This window comes from Neophocaena asiaeorientalis, unplaced genomic scaffold, assembly GCF_003031525.2.
Source record: "Neophocaena asiaeorientalis asiaeorientalis breed wild unplaced genomic scaffold, Neophocaena_asiaeorientalis_V1.1 scaffold929, whole genome shotgun sequence".
Classification (NCBI taxonomy): Eukaryota; Metazoa; Chordata; class Mammalia; order Artiodactyla; family Phocoenidae; genus Neophocaena; species Neophocaena asiaeorientalis.
Genome location: NW_020175411.1, coordinates 46,651 through 73,451, shown reverse-complemented (window position 1 = coordinate 73,451; position 26,801 = coordinate 46,651). Strand labels below are relative to the sequence as shown.

Genomic DNA, 26,801 nt, shown 5'->3' with positions numbered 1-26,801 from the left:
CATGAAAATAGTCACATAAGGGGGACTTCCCTGGTGGTCCAGGGTTAAGACTTCACCTTCCAATGGAGGGGGTGAGGGTTCGATCCCTGGTGGGGGAGCTAAGATCCCACATGCCTTGCGGCCAAAAAACCAAAATATAAAACAGAAGCAATACTGTAACAAATGCAATAAACACTTTAAAAATGGTCGACATCAGAAAAAATCTTTAAAGAAAATATTCACATAAATCAGAAACAAGTGAAACATAATAAAGTCCATACATTAAAAAAAAATAGCATGGGTTCGGGTCACATCGCAGCTTCCCACTTACTTACAGCTGTGTAATTCTGGGCAACTCACAAAATGTCTCCTCAGACTCCTCATCTATAAACGGGGATGGTAACAGTTCCCTACCTCAGAGCGTTGCTGTAGTCCATAAACACAGTAAGTGCCTTGGTAAATGTTTGAGGCTCTCTGGTTATTGTGAATTAAAATACCTCAATGGCATCTGGCCATGTGATTTATAATAGTTTGATGTTTAACCAAATGGTAAAACTATTCCATTTATTATTCCCATATCTTTTTAACCCTTACACCCTGCTTTGTTGTTTATGTTTTCTCCCAACACAGAGTGCTAGTTCCAGGAGAGCAAAGGCTTTATTTTGTTCACTGCTGAAAGCAATAGCACCCAGAAAAGTACTGTACATATGAAGCCCTCAGTAAACACTAGCTGAATGAATGGTGCAAAATGTCACAAGGAAAAGTACATCAAAACTTTCATTATAATAAAAAAGTATAGGTAAATCTTTCTCTAATGGCTTCCAGTCAAGTAACTGAAACCACCATATGCTATAATAAAAACATAAGTAAATTATTAAAATTTGAAGACAAAAACATAATTTTAAAAGATTTAGACCTATGTTAGGTGTGATAGAGTATGGATGCTTTCTTGAAATTCACAATCAGATCCAGGAGTATCACTTTCAGAATGTTCTAGCAGATTGAGTTTACTTTTAGTTATCTTTTGGGCCTCTCACTGTCGTGGCCTCTCCCGTTGCGGAGCACAGGCTCCGGACGCGCAGGCTCAGCGGCCATGGATCACGGGCCCAGCCGCTCCGCGGCATGTGGGATCTTCCCAGACCGGGGGCATGAACCCGTGTCCCCTGCATCGGCAGGCGGACTCTCAACCACTGCGCCACCAGGGAAGCCCTACTTTTAGTCGTCTTTGATGAAACAGTCACTATTCTACTCTCTTTAACAGAAATGTATTTTTTTGAAGACTCACTTTTAATTGGTTTATTAACCAAAGAATTATTTTGCCCAATTCCTTTGCTTTTACGCTTTACAGGTGAGTCAGAGCAGGAATGCAGGTCCTTCCCAGGTTGTTTCCTAGCAGAGAATTTTTTGGTATATTCATCTGCTTTGCTCATTTTCTCTGAAGAAGACCTATTTCTAGATAATTCCTCTTCTTTTCTTTGACTTCCAGTTCCAGAAATGATGTCTGCTGAGGGGAGAACATGTTCTAGCAATGAACTCTTCAAAAGACTCCTGCCGCTGCTCTGTGACTGGGACCCCCAGGTTGTCTTTGGAAGTTTCTAAGGCCTCCTGAGTAGACACTGGGACATGGAAGGAGTCGAGAGGCAAAGGAATCCTAGCATCACCTGTAATTTTCTGAAACTGGACGGAAAAACAAAAGACAAGACAAAAATTCAGTGATGAACAAAGCCAACCATTAAAAAGTAGAGTTCAAAACTTCAGTGTTACTCTGTGACCTTATTATTAACACAGTCAATATTCAGAAGATTTCAGAGCCAGTTTTTTTCTAATTATATCTTGCCAAGTGATTCTCAGCTTAACGTAGCTATATCCAAGGCTATGTCCGCTACATTTTCAGACTTTGGTGACTGGGGTAGTTATTACCCATTTCCTTTCCCTCACTAAAAATAAAACCCTATTCTGTAAGATAATTAATTTCTTTCCTATCCTCCAGGCACATGCAAACAGTATATAGTTTGTGACCAAACCGTGTTCTCAAGCTGTCAGTTCCCAAGACCAGTCTGAGATTGGTTGATGGGGGCTCCAAGTAAGGCTAGAGGAAAAGCTGACAGGTTTTCCCCTCCCATTCCCATAACCAGTGATTCACTGTAATATGTTACCTATTAGCTATGTCTGGATTACTTATTTAAAAATTATATCAGTATGTGTACCTTCATTAGTGTTCCTTCATTGTAAGCTGACTGCATACAAATAGAAACCTAGATAAAATATGAATAGAATAGACATTTATACAATTTAAAATCTGGAATATTTTCTCTAATGTTTTCTTTCTTCATTAAGGATAGTTTGCTTTAACTCATAAATTTTCTAAAGAACTTCCAGCCTCCTTATTTACAATAATACAGTATCATGAAATGGGCACACATTTACTAATCTCAGATTTGGAAAGGATTCCAGAATCTTATAGGTTCTGAGCATGTGAACTATTAGAGACTGATTATTATTGTTTTCTCCCTGACTTGGTCATTTCCTTTTTGCTAATCACTCTTAGAATCATTAAGTGCTGCTCTGTCCACTTACTTGGATATTTTTCATTTGTCCTGGGGCACCCTGTTTTGATTCTGACTTTTCTTCTTCAAGTGCCTTCTTTTCTTCTTTACGTGGACTACTAACGGTAGAATTCATCTGGGGACGACCTAGTAAATGAAAACCTGACTGATCTATACCAGCCATTGTGGCCAGCTGCCCAAGCCTGGACCAGAGGAGGAAAGGAGAAAAGACAAAGGTTATTATAATCACATAAGAGCAGTTTAGATTTCCCCAGACCTACAATCATGAAATACTTCTAAAATCTTAAAAGCCAACATCCTACAGCAGACTACAAGCCTCTCTCTCCCCCAAATTCTCAGCCCTTTCCAGATTCATCCTCTAGGACACATCCCATCTCCTTACCTATTACCGCTCCATTTTAAACACTGTCTGACTAGCAGCTTCAACATCTACCACGCACCTCGTCCACTACCTCTCACACCTCTATTCCCACTCTTCTTTACCACATTTCCTCCAGTTTCCAAGAATGTGTTTGTTCCTTCCTTCCCAACACCAACACCAATTCATTCACTGACAAAACACCACTCCATCAACTATCAATCTCCACTTCCCTCTTCCAGCAAAATTGCTCCCAGTTAAGAACCACTGACCTATATCTCCCCTGCAGATTAATAATAATTTTTATGTCTAAGGCAAAAATAACTTTAATTCAGACTTATCAAACAAGCAAAATAAGTGAAAGATAGGAAAATTCTTATGCATTCCCAAATATTTTCAATGAAAACTGCCTTCAATTTAGTCTTTACAAAAAACTACACCTACTAATTACTCTATCTACAGGTTACTCTTTTATAATGAGCTCCCCACTCTACCAAAGCAGGCTTCCCTATTTGCATTTCTTAAAAAATTTAATTCCTCATTTTAAAAAGTCAACTATATTACCTATAATTACACTAAATATGGCCACGGAAGTGATGAAAATTGCTCCAGTTCCTCAGCAAACTACAATTACAGTCGCAAAGAGAAGAACGCCATGAAGATAAATGAACTAACCCAGCATCTTTAAGGAGATCCAAGAAAGCATGGAACTTCTGAATAGAATTCTCAATGCTGCCCAAAACACCTGCATCATCCAGGATCATGCTTGTCAATGAGTGGGCATGAAGGGCTTCAGACAAAGAGAAATTCATATTTCTTAAGTGGGCATTTTCATGTTCCAGCTATAAAAGAAGACTAAAAATGTCTGACATGATTTTTTCTCATTGTCATCAAAAGTAGTCTTGCCTATTTTCAAGGAACAAAACTAAAACACTCAAAATGTAATTAATTTGTAATTAACCTAACTCTCTACCAGTAAAGACAGAGACCATATCACATAGTAACCAAAACCCACAGGCACCCAACAAAGTTTCCTATATAACACTTAGGTGGTATATAAATAAACCAAAGTTACCATTTTATTAATGATCTTTCACAAAAGATCACATTTCTAACTAGTTCAATTCATAATGGAGCCTTATTCCACATTAGAAAATTACCTGCTTTAAGTTTCTCTTAAATTAGAAAATGAAATATAGAATCTGATTTGAATAAAACATATTACAACTCTGCTGAATGTTAAGAATTAACTTTAGTGAGCAAAATATCTAATGCTTACGTTTAAAAGTCCTAAATCATACCCAACCCAATTTATTAAATGTACAATCACCAATATTTTCTTTGGCTTCTTGAAAATATTCCCCCCATGCACTCTTCCCCTTCCGCTCATCATCTATGCACTTAAAACCCCCTGTAAGCTCAACTCTAGTATTTCTCAGAAAGGCCGTTAATGTGCATGATGCCCCTTTTGCCTTACATGAGCAGGTGCTCAACATTTATTGAATGAGTGTCCGCCAATCCAACGGATGCACTTTCAAAAATTCCTCCCTACACTCATCCTGTGATAAATTATATTTAGATAGAACTTTTTAGATTATGCCCTGCTTTCATGCACATTACCTAATGTAATTCTCATAGTATATATTTTTATCTTTCATTGCATTCTTAGAAGTTTTCCAATATCTTAAATTTATTTAAATGATTCACTTTCCTAATTCATTGCCAGGAGAGTCTCATCGTGTCTTTTATGTTACTGTATATACAGTATATGCACAAAAGTGCCTTCTTTTTTTTTTTTTAAAGTGCCTTCTTGAATCAAAGAATCATGAAAAGGAAATAAGCTAATGTCATATAAAAGCGCACACGCGCAAACACGCACACACACACACATACACAAAACCAGATTTTCACATTTTTAAAAACATGCTTTCTGGAATATAGATCATATGATCACTAAATACCAGTAAATGCAAAAGTCTACATGATACAACAAATTTGCAACATATTATAGTTTTAAATCTTACAAATTATGTGTATATGGCTTAAAATCAAATCAAAATAAAACCAAAACACTCTCTAAAGCAGAAGAAGAAACTTGTTTACCTCACTGACTCATTTATCAGCCTTCAGTCTTATTACTCTTCCCTCCTTTAACTGCTTTAGGCACTCCTGCAGGTTTTCCTAAACAGAGTCAATATTATAACTAATTCATAGTATAATATCCCAAAGCCTTTCCAGCTATTGGTCTCATCAGGATTTAGGGGCAGAGCCAGAAGTGAACTCAGATTTTAGTCTGCTACTGGTAATATCATACCATGCTAGTGAAATGAATTATCAAAATCTATCAAGTTAGCATAGGTAAGATTTATTTAAATTCCACTCTTTGGAACATAAATTTGTGGTAGCCCACCATAAAAGGTATATGCATATAAATAACATAGTAAGTCAGAAATAAGAAGTTAAGACCCAGAAAGAAAAATTCTATTTTTATTTGTGGGTCTCCTTATAGTAGGAAGTCCTATTAATGAACATGCTTAACATACCTGAATTGCCTAATTGCAGATTCAAAAGCGTGTTCTTAAGAAGTACTCACTTCTAAAGCAATTCACAGTCAAGCACTGTTCCTGGAGTTCCCTGGGTATGAAATAATCTAATCATCAAAACCCTAAAAGGGGGCTTCCCTGCTGGCACAGTGGTTAAGAATCCGCCTGCCAGTGCAGGGGACACGGGTTCGAGCCCTAGTCCAGGAAGAACCCACATGCCGCGGAGCAACTAAGCCCATGCACCACGACTACTGAGCCTATGCTCTAGAACCCACATGCCACAACTACTGAAGCCTGTGCGCCTAGAGCCTGTGCCCCGCAATAAGAGAAGCCACCACACTGCAACGAAGAGTAGCCCCCCGCTCGACGCAACTGGAGAAAGCCCGCGAGCAGCAACGAAGACCCAACACAGCCAAAAATAAATAAATAAATGTATAAAAAAAAACCCTATGAGGAAAGAATGATCACTAACTCCATGGTTTTTGTTTGTTTTTTTGCGTTACGTAGGCCTCTCACTGTTGTGGCCTCTCCCATTGTGGAGCACAGGCTCCGAACAAGCAGGCTCAGCGGCCATGGCTCTCGGGCCTAGACGCTCTGCGGCATGTGGGATCCTCCCGGACTGGGGCACGAACCCGTGTCCCCTGCATCGGCAGGTGGACTCTCAACCACTGCACCACCAGGGAAGCGCTATTTTACAGATGAGGGAAACAGAGGCAGAGAAGTAGAATAAGTAGAGCAGCACAGCCAAGGTCACACCACTAAGTAGCAGAGCCACACTGTGGACTCAGGAAGCTGGGTGCCATTCCTGTTCACGGAGGTGGTAGTTCCCATTCACCAAGGTCACTGAAATAAAATGAACGCTGATAAACTCTCTTAGGAGTTTTAGGAACTAAGACACTTCGGTCCTTGAAGTGGGGACACTGCTTGCAATAGGCAGAATTCTAACAGAGGCCCCAAGATTCCTACTTACTGAAGTACACAAACCTTCCACTTATCCAATCAAACTCTAAATCTAGGTGCTGTAGTGAAGGGATTTTGCAGATGGAATTAAGGTTCAAAATCAGTTGATTTTTTAAGATAGGGAGATTATTCTAGGTGGATGTGACCTACTCAGGCACCCCATGAAAAGGACCTGAACTCTTCCTGAATTGAAGTACAAAAGGGACAAGAGGGAGACTCTCCATTGCTGGCTCTGAAGAAGTCCAATGCTGCGGCAGGGAAGGCAAGCGAGAGGCCTCTAGGACCTGAGACTGTCCCCCGACTGACAGCCAGCAAGGAAATGGGGACCTCTGTCCTGCAACTGCAGAATCTGAATTATGCCAACAAGCCGAAGAAGCTTGGAGGCATTCTTTCCCAGAGCCTCGGGATGCTAACACAGCCAGACTGAAATCTTGATTTCAGCTCTGTGACCCACACAAACTATGGTGAACATCCAACGTTTAGGACTCAATGTCTTACACTTAAATTTCACGTGCTTTAACACTCTCGGGAGAGAACCCACATGTTCCCGTGTGTATCTGAGCAGGAAACCCAGTCACGCTGTGCCTGGACTTCTGACCTACAGAACTGTGAGGTAGTCAAATAGGTACTGTTTTCAGTCAGTAAGAGTGTAGTAAAAGAATTAATATTCTAAAAAAAAAAAAAAGAATTAATATTCTACTCAACCTCCAGGCTCATGAACAAAATGAACGATTTTCATTGTTTTAAGCCACTGTTTCAGGGTGGTTTCCTATGCAGCGATAAACAATCAGAATACCTACACTTATGGAAACAGTAAGGTATATTTATACATTTTAGCTGCTTTGAACAATCACTTAAAGAATGAGGAACTCTATTATATGCCATCATTGGCAGAGGAGCTGGTATCACTTTCTGGAGAGTAGCTCTTGGTACCTAACAACAATCCTACATCGGGGGTTTACCCTAAGGAAATCAAAGATGTGGGCAAAGATTTATCTACCAACATGATGTCATAAGATTGTTTATAACCAAACCCTAGAAGAAAGCTAAGAGCCTCCAAATTGGGATTGGTTTAAACAAAAACAGATCACCGAATGAAGGAATGCGCTATGAAGCCACTAAGAAAATAATGACAACAGGTCTCAACCAGAGTTAATGAATGGGCTTCAGGAGTTCTACATTCAAAATATATCTGTGCGTTTTTCCTGGGAGATGGTGCATAAGCTTAATCAAATTCTCTGGTGTAGAAGACTATTTAGTGATAAGACAAAATATTTTTCATACTTTTTTCAGACAAAAGAGCAGATCAGGTGTGTGTACATGCAGAGGTGGCTTTTATTTCCTTCAGTGAGTTGTTCATTGTTTTCAAGAATTTACTCAATGAACATATATTTTTATATTCAGATCATGTTTAAAAAACTGACAGTCTAAGAACTTCAAATTCTTTAATGTTTCATTACTAAAGCCAGCCAAATTTTCAATGGGGAAAAAGGGGGAAAAATTGCAAACTTCCTCTACTTTCAATATAATGCTTTAATAAATCTTCTAAAACCGATTTCGAAGAATTTCTAAACAAATAAGCAAATAAACAAAAAAAATCTCACCACAGTCAGAGGAAAGTAGAGTGAAACTTCCTGACTGGTTCTAAATAGCACATCAAAGTGCAATTACATGAAATAGTTTCTTCCTCTAGTGGAGGGAATTAGAACACAGTGTTAAATTTTTGTGGAAAAGTGTACCCTCCTCCCACAAAGTATTAATAATTCATGTCCCTTACATGGAAATATGGAACCAAAAAAGTTAGAAAGTAAAATTGCTTGATATTCTATTACTTAAGTAAGACTAATGATAAGGCTTTGGAATAATTTTCCTTCCTGTCATCTGCTCTCCCTTCCTCCCTTCTGTACACTGGCTAGGGTGATTTTTCTGGGACAAAGCTCCCATCATATTGGATATCAAATTTTATGTTCACCCTTTCTCCATTTAACATTGAAATCAATCATTTCTCATATAATCAGGGGATTCATAACCTTGTTTTTTTTGTGTGGGCTACAAAATATTCCACTGACTGGGTTTACTGGTTAACCACTTTACACATTTAAATTCTTTCCAACTTTTCAATATTATAAGACAAAATAACCGTTTTTATGCTTTTTTCCATATTGAGAATAACGTTCTTGCAATAAATCCATAAAAATGAGTTTGAGGTCAAAGCAAATGAACATTTTTAAGGCTCTGAGGTACCTATCTCCAAACTTCTTTCCAAAAGATTTCTGAGATTTTATACTGCCAACAGCGATGTATCACTTGGTATATAACCTCTACTACAACTGTTGGCTTATTTCCTCACGTAGAGTGCAAGTTATTTGAAGATAGGGGGTGTATTTTATTAAGTGTTTATCCCCAGCACCTGTGCCTAGCACAACGTGGGCGGTCAATAAATAATTGCTTAATAAGGAAAATCCCTGCCAATACAAGATGTACGTGTGTGAAAGACAAACTGTGTGTTTTTCTCTAACTGGATAGATGAAAACTTGTCATCTTCTTTAATGTGCAATTTTTTTTCCTATAATTAGCAATTTAATTTCTCTTTTAGATTATATTGTAAAAATTCAGATTCTCTGAGGCAAATGGACCTGGCACTACCCATTAGCTATATAACCTTGGACAAGTTCTATAACTCTAGGTCTCAACTTCCTCATCTATAAAATGGAGATAAGCTCCCATATCACAGAGCTCTCTTGAGGATTACATGAGTTAAAACACATATAAAATTAGAAGAGTGCTTGGTACACAGCATATGTTCAATTAATGCTGAATGAATAACATGTGAATGCAAACAGTAGTGAAGGGCTTAAAATGAAATAGTCTCATCCCACTCCCACATTCGGCACTCATGAAGTGACCGATTCTTTACTCAGGTTTTTAATTGTAAAATACGATATGCGTACTGAGAAGTGCACAGAGCAAAACTGTCAATGTGACAAATAAAAAGAGAATACTTACATAACCAGTACTCAAATCTGAAAGTATTGATACTTGTCAGCATCTCAAAAACCCCCCCATATCCTTTTCCCATCACAATCTCCTTCCCTCTTCCCAGTTAAACACCATCCTCATTTCTTGACAATCCTTTCCTTTAACCTGCATGCATCCCTAACAAAAGAGTTTAGTTTTGTCAACATCTAACTTTATGTAGAGGATCATAGTATATGAAGTCCTTTTAATCGTATTTCTTTCACTCAACATTGGTTTAAAAAATTCATCCACATTGCAGCCTGTAGCTCTAGTTAGTTCAATTTTATTGCTTGATAGTTTTCCCACTGTACGAATACACATAATTTATTTAATTTTTGACTCCTAATGGACATTTAGTTTGTTTTCAGTTTGTGCTAATGCAAATCATGGACAGGAATCCTGCTGTACCAGTTATTCTGGTGCATTTACACAGGGCGGGGGTGAGGGCTGCTGGCTCACAGGCTATTTTATATACCTTCAGTTGATGGAGAGTGCTAAATGCTTTCCAAAGTAGTTGTGTCGATTTACACTCCAGTATAAGCAGGGTAGAAGATTCCCATAGTACTCCAGGTCTACAATACCTGATACTACCACACTTTATTTATGTATCTGTCAAACTGATTGGCATGTAGTTTCACTGGTTTTCACTCACTTTTATTACTTAATGAAGTCCTACACTTTTCTGTGTTTACTGGCTGTTTGGATTTCCTTTTTTATGAGGTTTACGTCAACTATTGTCATTTTTTATTATTATTATTTATTTATTTTTGGCTGAGTTGGGTCTTCGTTGCTGCGTGCAGGCTTTCTCTAGTTGTGGTGAGCGGGGGCTACTCTTCATTGCAGTGGCTTCTCTTGTCGTGGAGCACAGGATCTAGGCGGGTGGGCTTCAGTAGTTGCGGCACGTGGGCTCAGTAGTTGCAGCTCACAGGCTCTAGAGCACAGGCTCCGTAGTTGTGGTGCACAGGCTTCGTTGCTCCACGGCATGTGGGATCTTCCTGGATCAGGGCTCGAGCACGTGTCCCCTGCCTTGGCAGGCAGATTATTAACAACTGTGACACCAGGGAGGTCCAACTATTGTTATTTTGAATTCTTCTCCAAGTAATACTCTTACATGACCATTTTCTGACTAAATTGGAGGCATTATCTGTTCATTTTCTATTTTACTAAGTAAGGGTTTAGTTCCTTTACACTCTTCCTATGTCCACACTGCTCAGTAAAGTTATATCATCATTAGTTCTTCCACTGCTCATGATCTCTTGAACTTGTAGTGATATACTTAAAAACCTACATTGTTGCTCAACTATAAACTCTCTCAACGTCACGCTTTGTAAAATGAGGACATTCATACCATCTTCCCTTTTTTCTACCTCCTGTCTCCCTTCCAGACCTAGCTTTTACATTGTCAAAGTTGAAATTTATATTCTGTTCTATGTGCAGTTAAGTCTTCTGTTATTTGAGAGTCAGTAGGGAGTAAGGTTTAAGACAACAGGCAGAGAGCCTAAACTCAAAGCTTCGATCCAACCCTAAATTAGGTACAGCCTGGGCAAGTTCCTTCCCTGTCTTAGCTTCCTTTTCACAAAAGTGGGAATGGTATTAGCACCAACCTCATAAGGCTATTCAGAGGATTAAATGAGTTAATATATGCAAAAACACTTAAAGCCTAATATATACTAAGTACATACTAGTACATTTCAGTACATACCAAGTTAATGCAAATACATACTAAGTATACTTTAGGTTAGTTTTTTGTTACTACATGCAAGTTGACAATAAAAGCTGCAAACCAAGACAGTATTGCCTTTATTACAATGAAATTAATATTGCCCACTGCAGATGTACTCTGTGTATAGACTACACCTCGTTCCATACTGTGTCAGTGTCACTGCCCTTGTGCAGGCTGACCACATACCCCAAGCCGCCTTGGGATGTTCCAGTTTATACCTGTTGTCCTGATGTTACAGCATTAGAGCGCCTCCTTACACTACTGAAGTGTAAGGAGTTTGGACAAGTTCTGGTTTGGACAACAAATTAGATAGGTGGTCATTACCGCCGTGTGTCGCCAAAAAGGGGGACATCTATAGTGTCAAGTTTAAGTGGATTCTTCTCTTCCTCACCAATAGTAGGTTAAAAATCAACCATAGCTTAGTTTGCTTCAGGTTTATATCAGTATAGCCTTTTTTCCTCTGGAGTTCAAGTTCCTTCTCTTCCTCTCCCTCTTCCCTTCCAACAGTGCCTAATACCTAGTAAGTACGATATGCCTCAAGGTGTTTCTAAGCTCTGAATCACACAATCAATAGAAGCCTCTTCAATCTAGACTAGCTGCTCTCTGCACTGAATCCCCTATTACCTTCCTTCTTGGTTTATTGCCTCATTTTGCTGGATTATTTCTATAAAAAGCTTAAGATGTAGCACAGGAAGTCAATTTTTCAAATTTCTTTCTGTACAAAATATCTTCTTCAGCCTCCACTTATGACTGATAGTTTGGCTGGATACAAGCCCCTAGGGTGAAAACTATGTGCCTGAAAAACTTTGGAGGTATCTTTCTAATGCCTTCCAGGATCCATGGTGCTGATGACAGTATGATAAAAGTCAGATTTTAACTTTTTTTTTTTAGGTGACCAGTATTTTTCTCTCTGGAATGGATGTATCCTGTCAGTATTTTATTCTATGTTAATTTATTTTTTCAGTATTTTAAAGTTTCATAATGAAGGGTGCCTAGGTATAAGTCTTTTCTTGTTCATCTTGCTCAAAACTTGAGTAACTATTTTCAATCAGAGGCCTGATGTCTACTTTCAGCTGTGGGGAATTTTGTTGCCCTTTGACAGCTTCCCTCCATTTTTTTTCTGGGTCTGGAGTTTCTAATAGTTACATGTTGCATCTCCCAGATGCAGCCTCTCTAACATATTGCTATCACATTTTCCATTGTGTCTTTCTTTTTTATATAATGAGAATTTTTTTAAATTCCTACTGAAGTTATTTCAGCAACCATATTTTCATTTCCAAGAGACCTCTCTTGCTTTTTGACCATTCTCTTTTTAATTAACACCCTAGTCTTATTTTATAGTTGCTAGCCCTTTTTAAATCTCCCTCAGAATACTAATTAGGGTTTTTTCTTAAATTATTTTGTTTCCTAAATTGTCCCCGGTCCTACCAGGATATGTTTTCACACTTTGTCCCCCTCTCTCATGTTGTAAGCTTTACTCAACTATCAGGCAAATGACAGTTATTTTCTATTTAAGAATGAGTGCAGGGGCTTCCCTGGTGGCGCAGTGGTTGAGAGTCTGCCTGCCAATGCAGGGGACACGGGTTTGAGCCCTGGTAAAAAAAAAAAAAAAAAATCATTGCAAAAAAAAAAAAAAAAAAGAATGAGTGCAGAAAGCTCCCTGAAGTCAACGATTGATTGGTTTCTTATGCAGGAAGAAGCAGGGAGTAACTGTAATAGGATCCCCCGCAAACACAATTTTCTAGGGTGTGAAAACTCACACTAGCTGCCCTAGTTCTCGCCAGTTTCACTGTTTTCAAAATGAAAGCATCTCATTTCAGGAGTGTGAGGGCGGGGCTGGGAGTCCACTCCTCTAAACACAACCCTTCAATGAGCTCCCCTATTTCAGTCACACTTTTAACTAACTCCACCCTCTCTCCTACATGCGCATCTGAGCATTGGGCTACTTCTGCAGTTGGGGTCAGAATCCTCCTCAGTTGCAGGTGGTCCCTGTGCATATTCTAGTTGATGCTTTTCCTCTGTTCTACTGCCTCAGTTTCACACTCTTCCACTTGTCTTCCGTCTTTCAAAACTGTGTTGAAATCTCTTGATTGTTGTGGGCTTATATACTTAAACACTTTGATACCATCCTTGTAGTGTCTTGTCAAATCGGAGAAGAGGTGAAAGGGTTCTCAGTGCATTTTGAATCTACTATTCTGTGGTCCCAGTGTGTAAACTTCTTGGTCTTCCCCAGTGTCTATCATTACTATTAGAAATACAATCTCCTGGTCTACTCATGAAGGAAATGAATACAACACACCTAAAATGACAAGGAATGCGGATCAGATGCTCTAGGGTCTTGTCGTACTCTGCCATTTACTAATAAGCCACTTACGTGCTACAAATTGTAGGTGCTCATTTATAAAATGAAAGAGGGTAACTCTACATGAACTATAGATTTCTCCTACTCTAACATTTCATAATTTTCTAAGTTTTTTTCTTAAAATTTCTCTATATTATCATTAATTTTAATTAAAAAAATAAAAATCTAACTTTCTCTTTTGAAAATCAAAGAGTTAATTCCCATAGTCCTACAATAATGGGATAATTAGTTCTGAAACCGGTCATGTTTCATACAAAAAGAAAATCATACTAAATGATTTTTAAAAATTAAACATGGACTTTGTAGCACAAAGACAAGGTCCCCCCCAAATGGTGTTCCTTTATTTACTAGAAATGTTCAGCTCTTCATTAAAGTTGAAATAAAATAAATACATTATTTTTGAGGTGCAAAAATTTCTTATGAAAATCAATTTTTCTTTTCTGTCCATACAAACAAAAGTATGGAATGACATTAGAGGTCAGGTTTATTTGGTAATAGAATGTAGCTTCTTGATATTTTTTATTTTAAGAAAGGAGAATATCAACATCAAAACTTTTTTCAACTTTATTTTTATTTAAAATGAGGACATATTTTCCTCTTGTAAAAAGAGAGTTCAACTAGAACTGTCAATTTTCTCATCTGTAAAACAAGAGCACTGAATCAGCTGACTACATTCATTCAGAACTCAATTTCTTTATCGTATGATCACTAAGGTTCTCCCTAAATCTAATATACTAAGGTTCTAAGGAAAGGAAAATATATTACTAACGACATGTTTTGATTTTTATTTCTTAGAGTTCAAATGTCCACCATTCACCCTGGTCTAAGCTTAACCAGTCAAGGGGATACAATGCAGATGGGAGGAGAAAACAGAACCCTCACACAAGCTGTGCCATGTTGCAATCAGGCTTCCGTTTGAAAAATAATCTTCTCTATAGCTTTAAAGTGATACCTTTGTCCCGGCAATGCTTCTTGTTTCAAACTGATTTTCTCTGGCTCTTCCTGAACACTTTCTGAGGAATCATTGACCTCTTCGATTTCTGAGGAGGAAGGACTCTCTAATGTCACAGTCACAGGAAATTCTGATGGACCTGAGTGTCCCAAGAAGAAGATAGGAAACCACAGAGTTGTTAAACTACAGTGCAAAGAAAGAAGACAAGATTGTATAAAAGACAACACAAGCCAGATACCAAATATGCAAATATTAGAGGACATTTAACAAAAGTGATCTGAGGTATCATTATTTATAAACGTCTCTCCCTGCTCCTTAGTCTAAAACAGGCAATGACTAATTAAAAGTACAGTAACATATTTTTGCTATGTTACTGTACAGACCTCTGTTGTACATGGTTAGGATTAGTAATGGGAATTGCCCATATTATTTTATTAAGTTTCTTTCACAGAAGCCAAGGGAAGATCCAAGGTAACCATTTTTTCTCAGATCAACTTTAGACTGCAAATGAAAAATTTATTTTTCACTATCAGACAAAAACAGTCTGGAAGAAAATGTAGTTTTTTGGAGGAAAATACATCAGTAAAGGGACTGATAAAGAATCAGAAGAATAATCAGAAAGTCAACATATCTAAGCTGTGTATAACAGATGTTAGAATTTAAAAAAGTAAATCACTTACACATACATAACTAAAACTGACCCATCAAAAATTTCATCTTCTCATCACCCTTAAGCCAAAACTAGGGTAACAGTAATACAATTCTCCTGTCAAGCTTCACTGCCACTGCAATGTTGTTCAATTGGACATTTCCAAACATTTAAAACCTGATCTGGCCACAACCCCATAAAAGTCTACAGATCATAAAGAAGTGTGCTGGGATTATGTAACTACACAGAAGACAAGTAACTAGGACATCATTTCGACAACAAGCTGCAAATCTGCAGCATAGGAAAATCCCAACAGGAGAACGAGGTGCACACCCTTCTCTCTGGGCATGCAAGGGCAGGACTGACACCCAAGATGCTCTTCTCTCAACCTCAGCAGAGGTGCCTCTCACAGAGCAACTATGCAGTCTCCCAGAACCACTGGGAAGGAGAATCTGATACGGACAGTATTAGCTTGCCATGAGGCCAGAAGCGAGGAAATGTGTGTGGCCTTGGTGAGAGAGCAGAGGTTTGGGAGATGTTGCTTTATATTGGCTTTCAGATCAGGAATTTGTACATATAGCCCACAAACAACTTTTCTTGAAAACATATGAACATTCTTGAGTATGACAGCTCCATGTGAGGGGTCAGAAATGGCAGTCAAGTTTGTTTCACTGGCTAACAGCTGATTTGCGGACTGGAGAACAGGCTTCCTTGTTTGCAGACAACCACAAGGCTGCCAGTTGTGTGCCAAATCCACACAACTACACAGTTGCATTGGGAAAGCGACCAAACATGTTTTACATGGATTTATTTCAGAGAGGGAAATGCTTCTTGTAAGGCTCTGTCAGTTTAAAAAGCAAGAAGAATGACCATTCACCTTTGCCAATTCAAGCCCTATATATCATAAATATGATAGCTACACACCAGCAACTGATTACATACATCACGAGCTCTGATGAATGGAAAGCCCCTAAAAAGATATCAACAAAACGAAGTTAGATCTTGATGTAAATACATCACCAGTTAAACCCAGTTAATGCACTATTTACTACTGTGTACAATATCCATACAGAATTGTGTATAAAAATAAATAAGCTCAAAAGAAGGACCTGGAAGGCTCTGCTACGGAGAAAACTGAACAGAATTCAGCTAACTAGCTTGGTAATAACTCTCTGAACTGCTGAGAGGCCCCTTCAGTTCCTATGTTCAGGATGGTTGAGATTTCAGTCTCACTTCTGTAAATGGTGATATTAATCGTTCTCTAATTTACCACTCTGTGTGACGAGGATGGACCTGAGATTAACTGTCTCAGGAAGAAGACAGAAAACCACAGAGTTGTTAAACTCAAGTGCAAAGACTGGGGATTCAACACTATTCTTTTATGCAACAGCAATTCACATTACCATTTGGTCAGATTCTTTCAAAACAGAAGCTGCACTCACATGTATTAAAAGACAAAAATTAACTGCCATCTGTATCAGTATGTTAATGTGCTTCAATCACATGTTTTCATGAAAGTTTAAACATAAAATCACCTTTAAGCTCTAGGCCATGTGATCTGCTCCCTGCCATGTCAGATTATACCCTGTGAAGTTTACTGTTAAGAGTGACAGAGTTCTTTATACCTTGACAAATAACTAAAAGGAAAATAAAAACACACACACACAATAAGATGAAGAGCCTATACATTTGTCAATCTTGATTTATTTGCTTTTCTTCAGTCAATTGGAGGTTTATAGCCACATTCTTAAAATCATTAACTGCAATCTTCCCAAACAGGTAATTGATGAACTGATGCATTCTAAAACTTGTCAGTAACAAAGTGTTATTCCAGTTTACAGCAACAGTTTAATTCTATTTAGGTACTAAAATTGAATACACTGAATACTGCAAACTTTATTCCCAACCACTCAGTAAAGTACTACATACTTTTGAGACAAAGGGAAAAAAAAGAAAAACCTAAAAAGCATAAGACTCTTCCGATTTTCATTTCCAATGATACATGCCAATCTTGATGATCAATCAGCGACTTAAATGTCAACTATAAACCCAGTATTTTATTAGCTGTTATGCAGTATACTAGAGCAATAGAAGAGAGAGGACCTCAAACCCTCTGTTCCCTCAACAGGGGCTTCTTGACCCCTCCAGACCACTACTGGACACAGGGAACACACACTGTTTCAGGACCCCAATCAAGAGTCACCTGCTTTGTGATTACTTCCATGACACACCCTCACCAACACCACTGAATTTGCTGCTCCTACAGGACATTACATATATTTCCTATTTTAACACATACCACAGTGCATTATAATTGATTGCAGATACATGTTCTAACAATTTAAAGATCATGATGACTTTTTTGCTCTTTACATCTTGCTATTTCCCTTCCCGTAATATTTCTTGAAGAGAAACCATAAAAATATAAACAAACACAAAAAACAGAAAATATACAAAACATGTGGTTTGTGGCTTAACACAAACTTAAGTAATATTAATTCTGACAATACCCAGCATGACATGTATCCATGGTACATGTATCCATACCAATATCCATGGTACAAATGAGAATGGACCAAGGTTTGAGCAGGTACAGGAGACAACCCAGGCATGAACAACACCAAGAAAAGGTAGACAAGAAGTAACATGGTGTGTAGGAAATCACGAGACCAGTCTGATGGGAAGAGACTTAAACAAGACTGAAACTCACTTTCTAAACCTCCATCTCCAATTGGACAATTTGCAAGACACAGGTGCCCCAAAGTGGCCGATTTATTCAATCCCTTTAACGGGGAGGAACAGTCTAAAATTTTACCCCTTTAGTTTGCCCCAAAAGCAACTATCAAATGTTGGCAGGACACAATGAAGGCTTACCTTTGTTAACATAGTTACGTCTCTCTCTCTCACAACTAGCCCACTTAGCTCCAGGTTCCTTAGCGCACCCGACGCACTTACACAGCGTCTAAGAGCTTTACACAACTGGAAGGTCACATCTTTATTTCTTATTGCAGGAACACAACTTCTGGAAACTTTATTTCTGTCAGAACCTAAAGCAAAATTATTGTAAAATGAGTGATTTAAACCATACATTTATCACCGTTAAAAAGCATCTAAAAAGAAAAAAAAGCATCTGCTCTGTGCTAAGGATTAGAAACGACTCCTGCCCTTAAAGCCTCATTAAGGAGGGACATGTATAAACTCAAAATTTCAATCACATGAGATAAAGAACCATAACCTTTATGCACAGATGTTCCTACGGAGGCAAAAAGTTATGTCTAAGTGACGGCTTCATGATAACCCTGAAGTACAATCGAGAAAAGTACAATCGAGGCTATGCAGAGTTGGAGGAGGAGGTGCATTAACTGCAAAGGGAGCACCTGTGCAAAGACACTCAAGCCTGACTCCTGCTGGGCACTGTAAATACTGCAGGTGGGGATGACTAAAGGCCAGGGGTCCAAGTGTGAGAAGGGACAGAAAATAGAGATGTTGGTCGAATCAAGCCTGGGAGAGAGCATGGCTTGTATCCCACAGGTGATGAGGCCCGGGACTACGACTGGCTGAGTAAGGGTGCCTCCGCTGATTAGCAAAAGGCACCCCGCTGCTGAAGGACCAGTTCGATAAAGGGAGTGATCACAAAAATCTCCCCTTCCTCAGGGCCAAAGAGCCCCAGGAGGCTTGGTAGAGCACAGTTCAGACTACATGCATCTGGGCAGAGTACACGCTGGGCGGCTAGTATGCACTAACTCTGTGTGGGCAAGCCATTAGCAGCATTATTTTAGGCGTATTTTTTCATGTTAGAAGATCACTCAACCACAGTAGGCAGATGAATTTAGAGGAACTGAGTCCAGGGGCTGCGAAACCACCCAGGAGCTTCTGCCATAGTCTGGGCAAAATGCAATGTGGATGGAGAAGCAAATTTAGGAGCAGGCCAAAATCTACAAGCTAGCCCCCCTGGATGCAAGACATGAAGAAAGTTCAGTGAAGGAACTCTGAAGAGAATGGGCTCTACAATAAATTTTTCTTACAATCAATGTAAAATATTAGGCAAAATTAAGTACAGTGGCCTTTAAGGTCCCTTCCAGCTCTAATTTCTTTTGATTTCTAACTTATTACTCTGGTTAAGTAAAGTCCCTTCAGAGGTACGAAACAGTTCCTACACCTGAATGGGATGCAAAGAAAAATCTGATTTCTCTTCACCAGGGGATGAGTTGAACTGTCCTTGCAGAAGAGATAACACATGGTGTGAACCCCAGATCCTAGAAAAGGGCCAGGCTCACGATAAGTATTCAGCTTTTAGAAAACAAATGAACAATCATTTCCTCTCTTAGATCTTAACACCCTTTCTCTGCTGGCTACTTTCTTTCAGCTTATAAACATCCTCAATATACCCACTTAAAAAGCCCTCAGACCTATGATTCTTTGGCTCTTCTTGTGGGTAACCTAAGTATCTCCAATGCCTGCAAATACCTGTCCTCCCAAAAAGCCCAGATCTGTACCTTGGGCCCAGACCCATCTACCAGGCCCCTCTAAAGCACTGAAGATGAAGTAAGATCCTCTCCCCAACCCCAATCCCTTCCTACTGTGCTCTGTATCTCACAAAAAGATGCAGCTGTAAACTGTCACCCACACTTGCTGCCCTTCCTTTTCTAACTGGTCACCAGGCCCCACCCATTCTCTCTCGGATCTGCAAAATCCAGTTCAAGCTTTTATAACTTAAGTGGGACCCTTAGATTACAATTCACCCTGCACCCAATCAAGTGCCTTCCACATGGAGGTCTGAGTGAGTCTCTAAGCCAGAAGTCCATCTCACTGTTCTTTAGGGTTTCCCACAGCCTTCAGGGTAAACATCTAAACTTCTGACAGGACAAACAAGGCCCCTTTCTGTTGGGCCCCACTAGGTTTCCAGTATCAACTCTCATTTCTTTCCCAAACCCTGAGCTCCAGTCCTGTATCTTAGTTTTGCCATATTTTCTTATATTTCTCCAACTCTGACACACACTGCTCCCTCCTGCCACCCCAGGAGCTTCTACATATCCTTAGAAAGGATGGCACCTCCTCCAAGAAGCCTACCCTGAACTTTCCCTTCCAAGATTCTGTGCTCTGCAAAGGGGAAAGGTAGTGGGGAGGGATACATTAGGAGTTTGGGATTAACATATACACATGACTCTATATAAAATAAATAATCAACAAGGACCTACTGCATAGCACAAGGAACTCTACTCCATATCCTGTAACAACCTGTATGGGAAAAGAATCTGAAAAAGAATGGATATATGTATAACGGAATCACTTTGCTGTACACCTGAAACTAACACAATATTGTAAATCAACTATGCTCCAATATAAAATAAAAATTAAATTATAAAAACAAGATTCTGTGCTCTGTAGCACCAGAACCCACTTCTTCCAGAGCACGGACTACTGTGCTTATGTTTACTTGCCACCCAGTAGAAGGGGAGATTACCTAGGGCAGAAGCACCCTCTCCAGCAGCCCTTGGTTCTGACCACTCATTCAAGTGCCAGGATACTTTACACACATAACCTGTGTAATTAATTCTAAGAACCCACAGAAAGGGTGGTTTTTAATGTCATTTTATAAGTGTAGGGATTGTAGTGCAAAAGAAACCTGCCCAGGCCACAGAGAACATAAACTCTGGAATTCAAACCCTAAGCTGCCTTCACACCAGTGCTCTTTCCACTATATGATAGGACTATTGAAAAAAAATTTTTTTTTCCCTGAGCCCTGTTTTAATGAAAAGGAAATGAAGCTGGTATATATCAATTTCCTAATTGCTTTGGCGTGTACCAGGCAAAGTCATTCAACAGACCAGGTAATATCTGTGGAACAACGAACGATGCTTCAAACTGTGCTAAGTGTTCTACATTGTAGAGTCTACAAGCATTAACAGAGTGTGACCTTGTAACCGCCACAGAGAGTGAGTCCTGTTAAGCCCATGCTACAGATGAGAACAGAGACCTAGAAGCCTTAAGGCACTCGGCCGGGGTCACTGAGCTGGCAGGAGTCATAGGCCACACGCCCCGTCTAGTGCATGCACACCTGGGCACTGGGCACCGGTTCTAGTGCCCACCCTCCACCTTGTACCATCTAAAACTCCGCTTCGCAGCGCCGACACGAGAGCCCCTGGAAGCGGAAAGTACAAACCCGTCTCGCCAAGCCATGGCTCGAAGAAGCTCTGGATACAGATCGGGGGCAGAGGGTGCTCAGGGGCGGTGCCCCGTCCACCCCGCGCAGGCGGTGGCCGTTTAAGTCCAGCAGGTCCTCCCGCAGGGAGGCGCCCACGGCAGGCAGAGGCACCGAATCCTGCAATGCACACAGGTCCTCACAGCGCCAGAAGAAAGTCAGCCGCGCTGTCGCAGTGCACCTTCACTCAGTGATGATGAGCCGAGCGAGGCCTCGGGGATGCTGGCTGCACACATGATGCCCACACACGCCTGGAAGCCCCAGCTGGCCTCCCGGCCCCTCGGGCGGCCATCACAGTCCAGGGAGTGGTAATCAGGATCAAAGTGGTAAAGGTCCTGCATTCTTCTTCTTGCATTATTTCAAAACCGGCATCGCTGGCGTCAGGCAGTCTGGTAACTGGGTCCCGCAGACCGGTAATTGGGTTCATTTGCCTCTGCCTTATCTGCCTGCCATCTGCTTCCTGAAATGCAAACAGCTACACAGGGTGATTTGCTACAAGACAGTGCAGGGAGCTTAAGCACCAGATGCAGGATGTAATTTACATTGACAGCTAGGGAGTGATAGGAACAGGATGTAATTTAGCTTTGTGAAACATACATCTAGTTACAGACACTGCAGATTAGTAACAGTTTAAATAAAACTAGGATCGATTAACCCTTTCAGGCCAGTTTATGTGTCTTCTCTAGCCTGTTCACTGTCCCCTTTACTTTCCTTATTTTCAGGAGAGGAAAAACTTCATTTCTATTTTTGCTGCAACACTATTATGCTTAGTGAAATAAGTCAAACAGAGAAAGACAAATACGGTATGTTATCACTCGCATGTGGAATCTAAAAAATAAACAATAAACGTAACAGAAAGGAAATGAACGCACAGATGTAGACATCAAAGCAGTGGTTACCAGTGGGTAGAGGGAAGGGGGGAGGGGCAAGATAGGGGGAGGGGAGGGGATAAAGAGGCACAAACTACTATGCATAAAATAAGCTATAAGGATAGCCAATGTTTTATAATAACTTTAAATGGAGTATAATCTATAAAAATATGGAATCATTGGCTTCTAATACATTGTTATTACAATGTAATACTGTAAATCAACTATACTTCAATTTAAAAAATGATCACCACAGTACGTCTAGTTAACATCCATTACCATACATGGCAGAAATCTTTTTTTCTTATGAGGACTTTTAAGATCTACTCTCTTAGCAAATTTTAAATATGCAATACGGTATTATTAACTATAGTCACATCCCCAGGACTTATTTATCACTGGCAGTTTGTACATATTGACCACCTTTACCCATTTCAACCACCCTCTACGCCCTGCCTCTATAAGCTTTTTAAAAAATTCCATATAAAGTGAGATCATACAGGATTTTTCTTTCTCTGTCAGACATTTTACCTAGCATAACACCCTGACGGTCCATTCATGTTGTCACAAATGGCAGGATATGCTTCTTTCTCATGGCTGAATTATATATATACATAAAAATAATTTGGCATATATATATGCCAAATGTCCTTTATCCATTTATCCATCGATGAACACAGGGTTTTCCAAGTGTTGGCTACTGTAAATAATGCTGCAATGAATATGGGGGTACAGATTTCATTTTGAATTAATAGTTTCTGTTTCCTTCATACAAATACCAACTAGTGGAATTGCTGGATCGTATGATAGTTCTATTTTTAAATTTTTGAGGACCTCCATACTGTTTTCCATGCTGGATGCAACAATTTACATTCCTACCAACAGTGTCCAAGGCTTCCCTTTCCTCCACACCCTTGCCAACACTTGTTAGTTCCCGTCTGTTTTTTTTTAACATCTTTATTGGAATATAATTGCTTTACAATGGTGTGTTAGTTTCTGCTTTATAACAAAGTGACTCAGTTATACATATGTTCCCATATCTCTTCCCTCTTGAGTCTCCCACCCTCCCTATCCCACCCCTCTAGGTGGTCACAAAGCACCGAGCTGATCTCCCTGTGCTATGCGGCTGCACGAACTTGCGTGTCATCCTTGCGCAGGGGCCATGCTAATCTCTGTATCGTTCCAATTTTAGTATATGTGCTGCCGAAGCGAGCACGTTCCCGTCTTTTTGATATTAGCCATTCCAACATGAATGAGGTGACATCTCTTTGTGGTTTGATTTCTCTGATGATTAGTGATTTTAGGTGCCTTTTTAACTATCTCTGTATCTTCTTTGTAAAAATGTCTATTCAGATCCTCTGCCCATTTTTTTTGTTGGATATTTTTTCTATTTTTTGTATGAGTTCTTCATATAATTTGAATACTAACCCCTTATAGGATATATGATTGGTAAAAATTTTCTCCCATTTGGTAGGCTGCGTTTTCATTTTGTTGTTGGTTTCCTTTGTTGTGCTTTTTAGTTGGATGTAGCCCCACTTGTTTACTTTTGTTTTTGTTGCCTTTACTTGGATCAACATCTTTGCATAAATTCTGGAAACAACTCTTTCATAGTTTCCATGGATCATTTTTAGGGGAGAGGGTGAGTTGAGATGAACTACTAGTGAAAGGAGGGTCAATGGGTCGAACTATAGCCTCTGTTACTGTAGGTGGCCTCAAGGCCACAACTGATAGTCATTGTCTCCCTCCTGTGCTATCCATTCTCAATTCCCCTCATCCTTGGATAATATCTCTGCTAAAATGGATGGCTTACTTCGTGGGGTGACCCTCACGCTCGTCCCCGAGTGAGTGTTCTGAGCCCTGGTCATCATTTCTTTCTCAAACCATGGCTGCTGTACTTGATCATTTACTGTGTACTTGGCCATTTACTGTCAAAATTGGGAAAGGCAGTAACAAGGAATGCCCCACAGACTTGTTTTTAATCAATCATTTTCCAATTAAAAATTTTTTTTCCCCCAGACATTTTTATCATCCCAAAAGGAAACTCTGGACCCATTGAGAAGATACTACTTCGCTCTCTCTATCAGGCCCTGGAGACCACCAATCTGCTTTCTTTCTCTATGGATTTACTTATTCTGGATATTTCAGATGGAATCGTACAGTGTATGACCTTTGTGTCTGGCATCTTCAACTTAGCATGATGTTTGTGAGAGTCATCCACACTGTAATATGTATTAGTAATGCATTCCTTAAAAAAATGTTTTTGGCCGTGTAACTGATATTTAATGGCTCCATTCCTTTTTCTGACTGAATTACTATTCAACTGTATGTATATACCACAATTTGTTTATTCATTCATCCAATGATGGACATTTGGGTTATTTCCATGATTTTTCTATTGTGAATACTGCTGCTATAAACATGTGTACATAGATTTGAGTGCTTGTTTTCAATGATTTAGGAGTGGAATTGCTGAGTCATATAGTAATTCTATGTTTATCCCCAAAAACACACCCCAAGAAACTTCCTGAAAGTCTGTCCTTGTCTCAGAAGCAGCTTTTCAGGAAACATGACGTCCAACACTATGGACAGGGTCCCATGAGAGCTTATTTGTGATGCCTGGGGGTCTGGAGTTGGAAAGGGCTTCCCTTAGGAAGTGGCAGCTAAACTGGGGGCAAATTCAATGATTTTTCCTTCCTTCCTTCCTTCTTCCCTTCCTTTCTTCCCTCCTTCTTTCCTTCAGAGGGATGACACAGATGTTTTACACAGTATATCCTTTTAAAACTTTTGCATTTGAACCCTGAACTTATTCATAACACGAATGAATATTTTAAGCAGGGTATTAGGGCTCAAATTATTAATATCATAGAACCATTACAGTGACAACCTGGATTGGAAACAATTTATTAGGAAAAAATATGGAAGCTTTTTTAATAAAAATTTTGATAAATAAAAAAGTTGATAAATCAGTGTATAGAGAGAATATTGGTTATTTGGGAAACTGTATCATAAAATGGATGGGCTCCACAAATTCTTCGAAGTACTTGAAGAAAAGAGTGAGTGCTAAGTCAGTTTGGGCTGCTGTCACAAAGTACCATAAACGGGGCGGGGTGGGGGCTTGTAAACAACAAAAATGTATTTCTCAGTCCTGGAGGCTGGAAGTCTGAGATCTAGGTGCCGGGATCATCGCCTTCTGGTGAGGACTCTCTTCCGGGTTGCAGACTGTCCACTTCTCATTGTGTCCTCACAGGGCAGAGAGCAGACAGAAAAAGCCAGCTCTCTCATGACTCTCACAAGGATAAGAATCTCATCATGAGGGCTCCATCCCGATGAGCTCATCAAATCCCAAAAAAACACCTTCTAATACCATCACATTGGAGGTAGGGTGTCAACATGTGAATGCTGGGGAGACCCAAATATTCAGTCTATAACAAGTACTAATGGAGAAATGAGAGCTTCTCTTGAGGATGTTAAGGGCTGTTACAAAGCTCAACGGTACATGTGTTTCCAGAGAGAACTACAATATAGAATAAGTTCTATAAGGCATTCACAGAATAGATTCATCTTTCTTCCCGAAAACAGTCTTTGGTAACCAGGGACCCATTCCTGGAAATTCACTCTTGCTCAAGGAAATCCATCCTCTCATTTAAAAAAAAAATCGTACGAAGCTACATGAATGACGCAAAGGACTTTTCCCAGCTCTAAGATTCTGTGTGTAAAACCTGTTAGTCTAAATTTATTTCCAAAAGATAGACCCTCCGCGGGGTCTGCTCCTGCAGGGAAGGTGGGACCCCCGCTTGTGTCCCGGCCCCCAGGTGTGGCTTCCTCAACTTTGGGGTGAAGCCCCCAGCCCCCTTGGGCTCTGCAGCGGGGCAGTGGGCTCGGGGGAAGGAGCATGGTCTCCGGGGGTTTCTCAGCAGGAGATGCCGGGCAGGGCTGCCACGCGGGAACCCAGCGGCCCTGGGTGGGGCGCAGACTCCCCAGGCCTGGGTGTCCCTGCTGCGCACGGCTGCTGAGAACAGGGTCCACGATGAAGCTCTGCCTGGCAAACGGGGACTGTGGGCGGCTCCATCCTCCCCTTCCGTCGGCACAGCCCCATTGCAGCCCTCCCTTCCAACAGGCAAAGCCTGTGACCTGCGGCCAGACAGCTCCACACCCTCACGCCCTGGTGCTCGCCCCATGCCGGGAACAGGCACAAGCCCTGGGCCGGCCTCTCCGGACGGCTCGAGCGGGACGGCTTCTTCGGCGTGCCCGTCACCCACCCCGAGCCCAGGGGCCAGCAGGGAGGTCTCGGGCCCGGGCAGAGCGGAGGCACGGGCTTCGCGGCTGGGCCGGCCCTCCTCGCCGCCTCCTGCCTCTGCGCCCCGGCCGGCCCGGGGTGGGCTTCCCGTGGCCCCGTCTCCTTCCCACCCCCGTCGCGCCTCTTGCCCCCCCGCCGCGGGATCCACCCGTAGCAGCACCGAGTCGTGAGGGTGCGGGAGGGCGCCCGCCCTCGGGGCTTCCCCGACACCTAGCCCCTGAGGAGGGGCCGACCGGCACCGCGCACGAAGCGGCCCTGGCGGGAGGGAGACCGGGGGGAGGGGGTCGATGGGGAGGTTGACTCGCAGTCACTTCCGAGGGGA

At 40.6% G+C, this 26,801-nt stretch overlaps 1 protein-coding gene and 1 pseudogene across 7 annotated transcripts in view; both read right to left on the bottom strand.

The window, feature by feature from the left end:
- Window positions 1-1,298: 1,298 nt before the first annotated feature.
- The window catches only part of LOC112414601 (centrosomal protein of 78 kDa-like), a 62,016-nt gene continuing 36,513 nt past the window's right edge, over window positions 1,299-26,801 (bottom strand). Inside the window, exons 5-10 of one of the 7 annotated variants that reach the window (XM_024767166.1) lie at window positions 21,275-21,773; window positions 17,986-18,158; window positions 14,463-14,601; window positions 3,580-3,694; window positions 2,557-2,728; window positions 1,299-1,656 (exon numbers count right to left, since the gene is read on the bottom strand). In XM_024767166.1, the coding sequence (XP_024622934.1) occupies window positions 1,432-1,656; window positions 2,557-2,728; window positions 3,580-3,668 (486 nt within the window). In that variant the 5' untranslated portion in view covers window positions 3,669-3,694; window positions 14,463-14,601; window positions 17,986-18,158; window positions 21,275-21,773 and the 3' untranslated portion in view covers window positions 1,299-1,431. Of the gene's footprint in view, window positions 1,657-2,556; window positions 2,729-3,579; window positions 3,747-5,007; window positions 5,086-14,462; window positions 14,602-16,805; window positions 18,159-21,274; window positions 21,774-26,801 lie in introns of those variants that run through there. The other 6 variants (XM_024767170.1, XM_024767169.1, XM_024767168.1 and 3 more) reach the window with 6 other exon arrangements.
- On the bottom strand, window positions 23,312-23,398 carry LOC112414603 (uncharacterized; annotated as a pseudogene).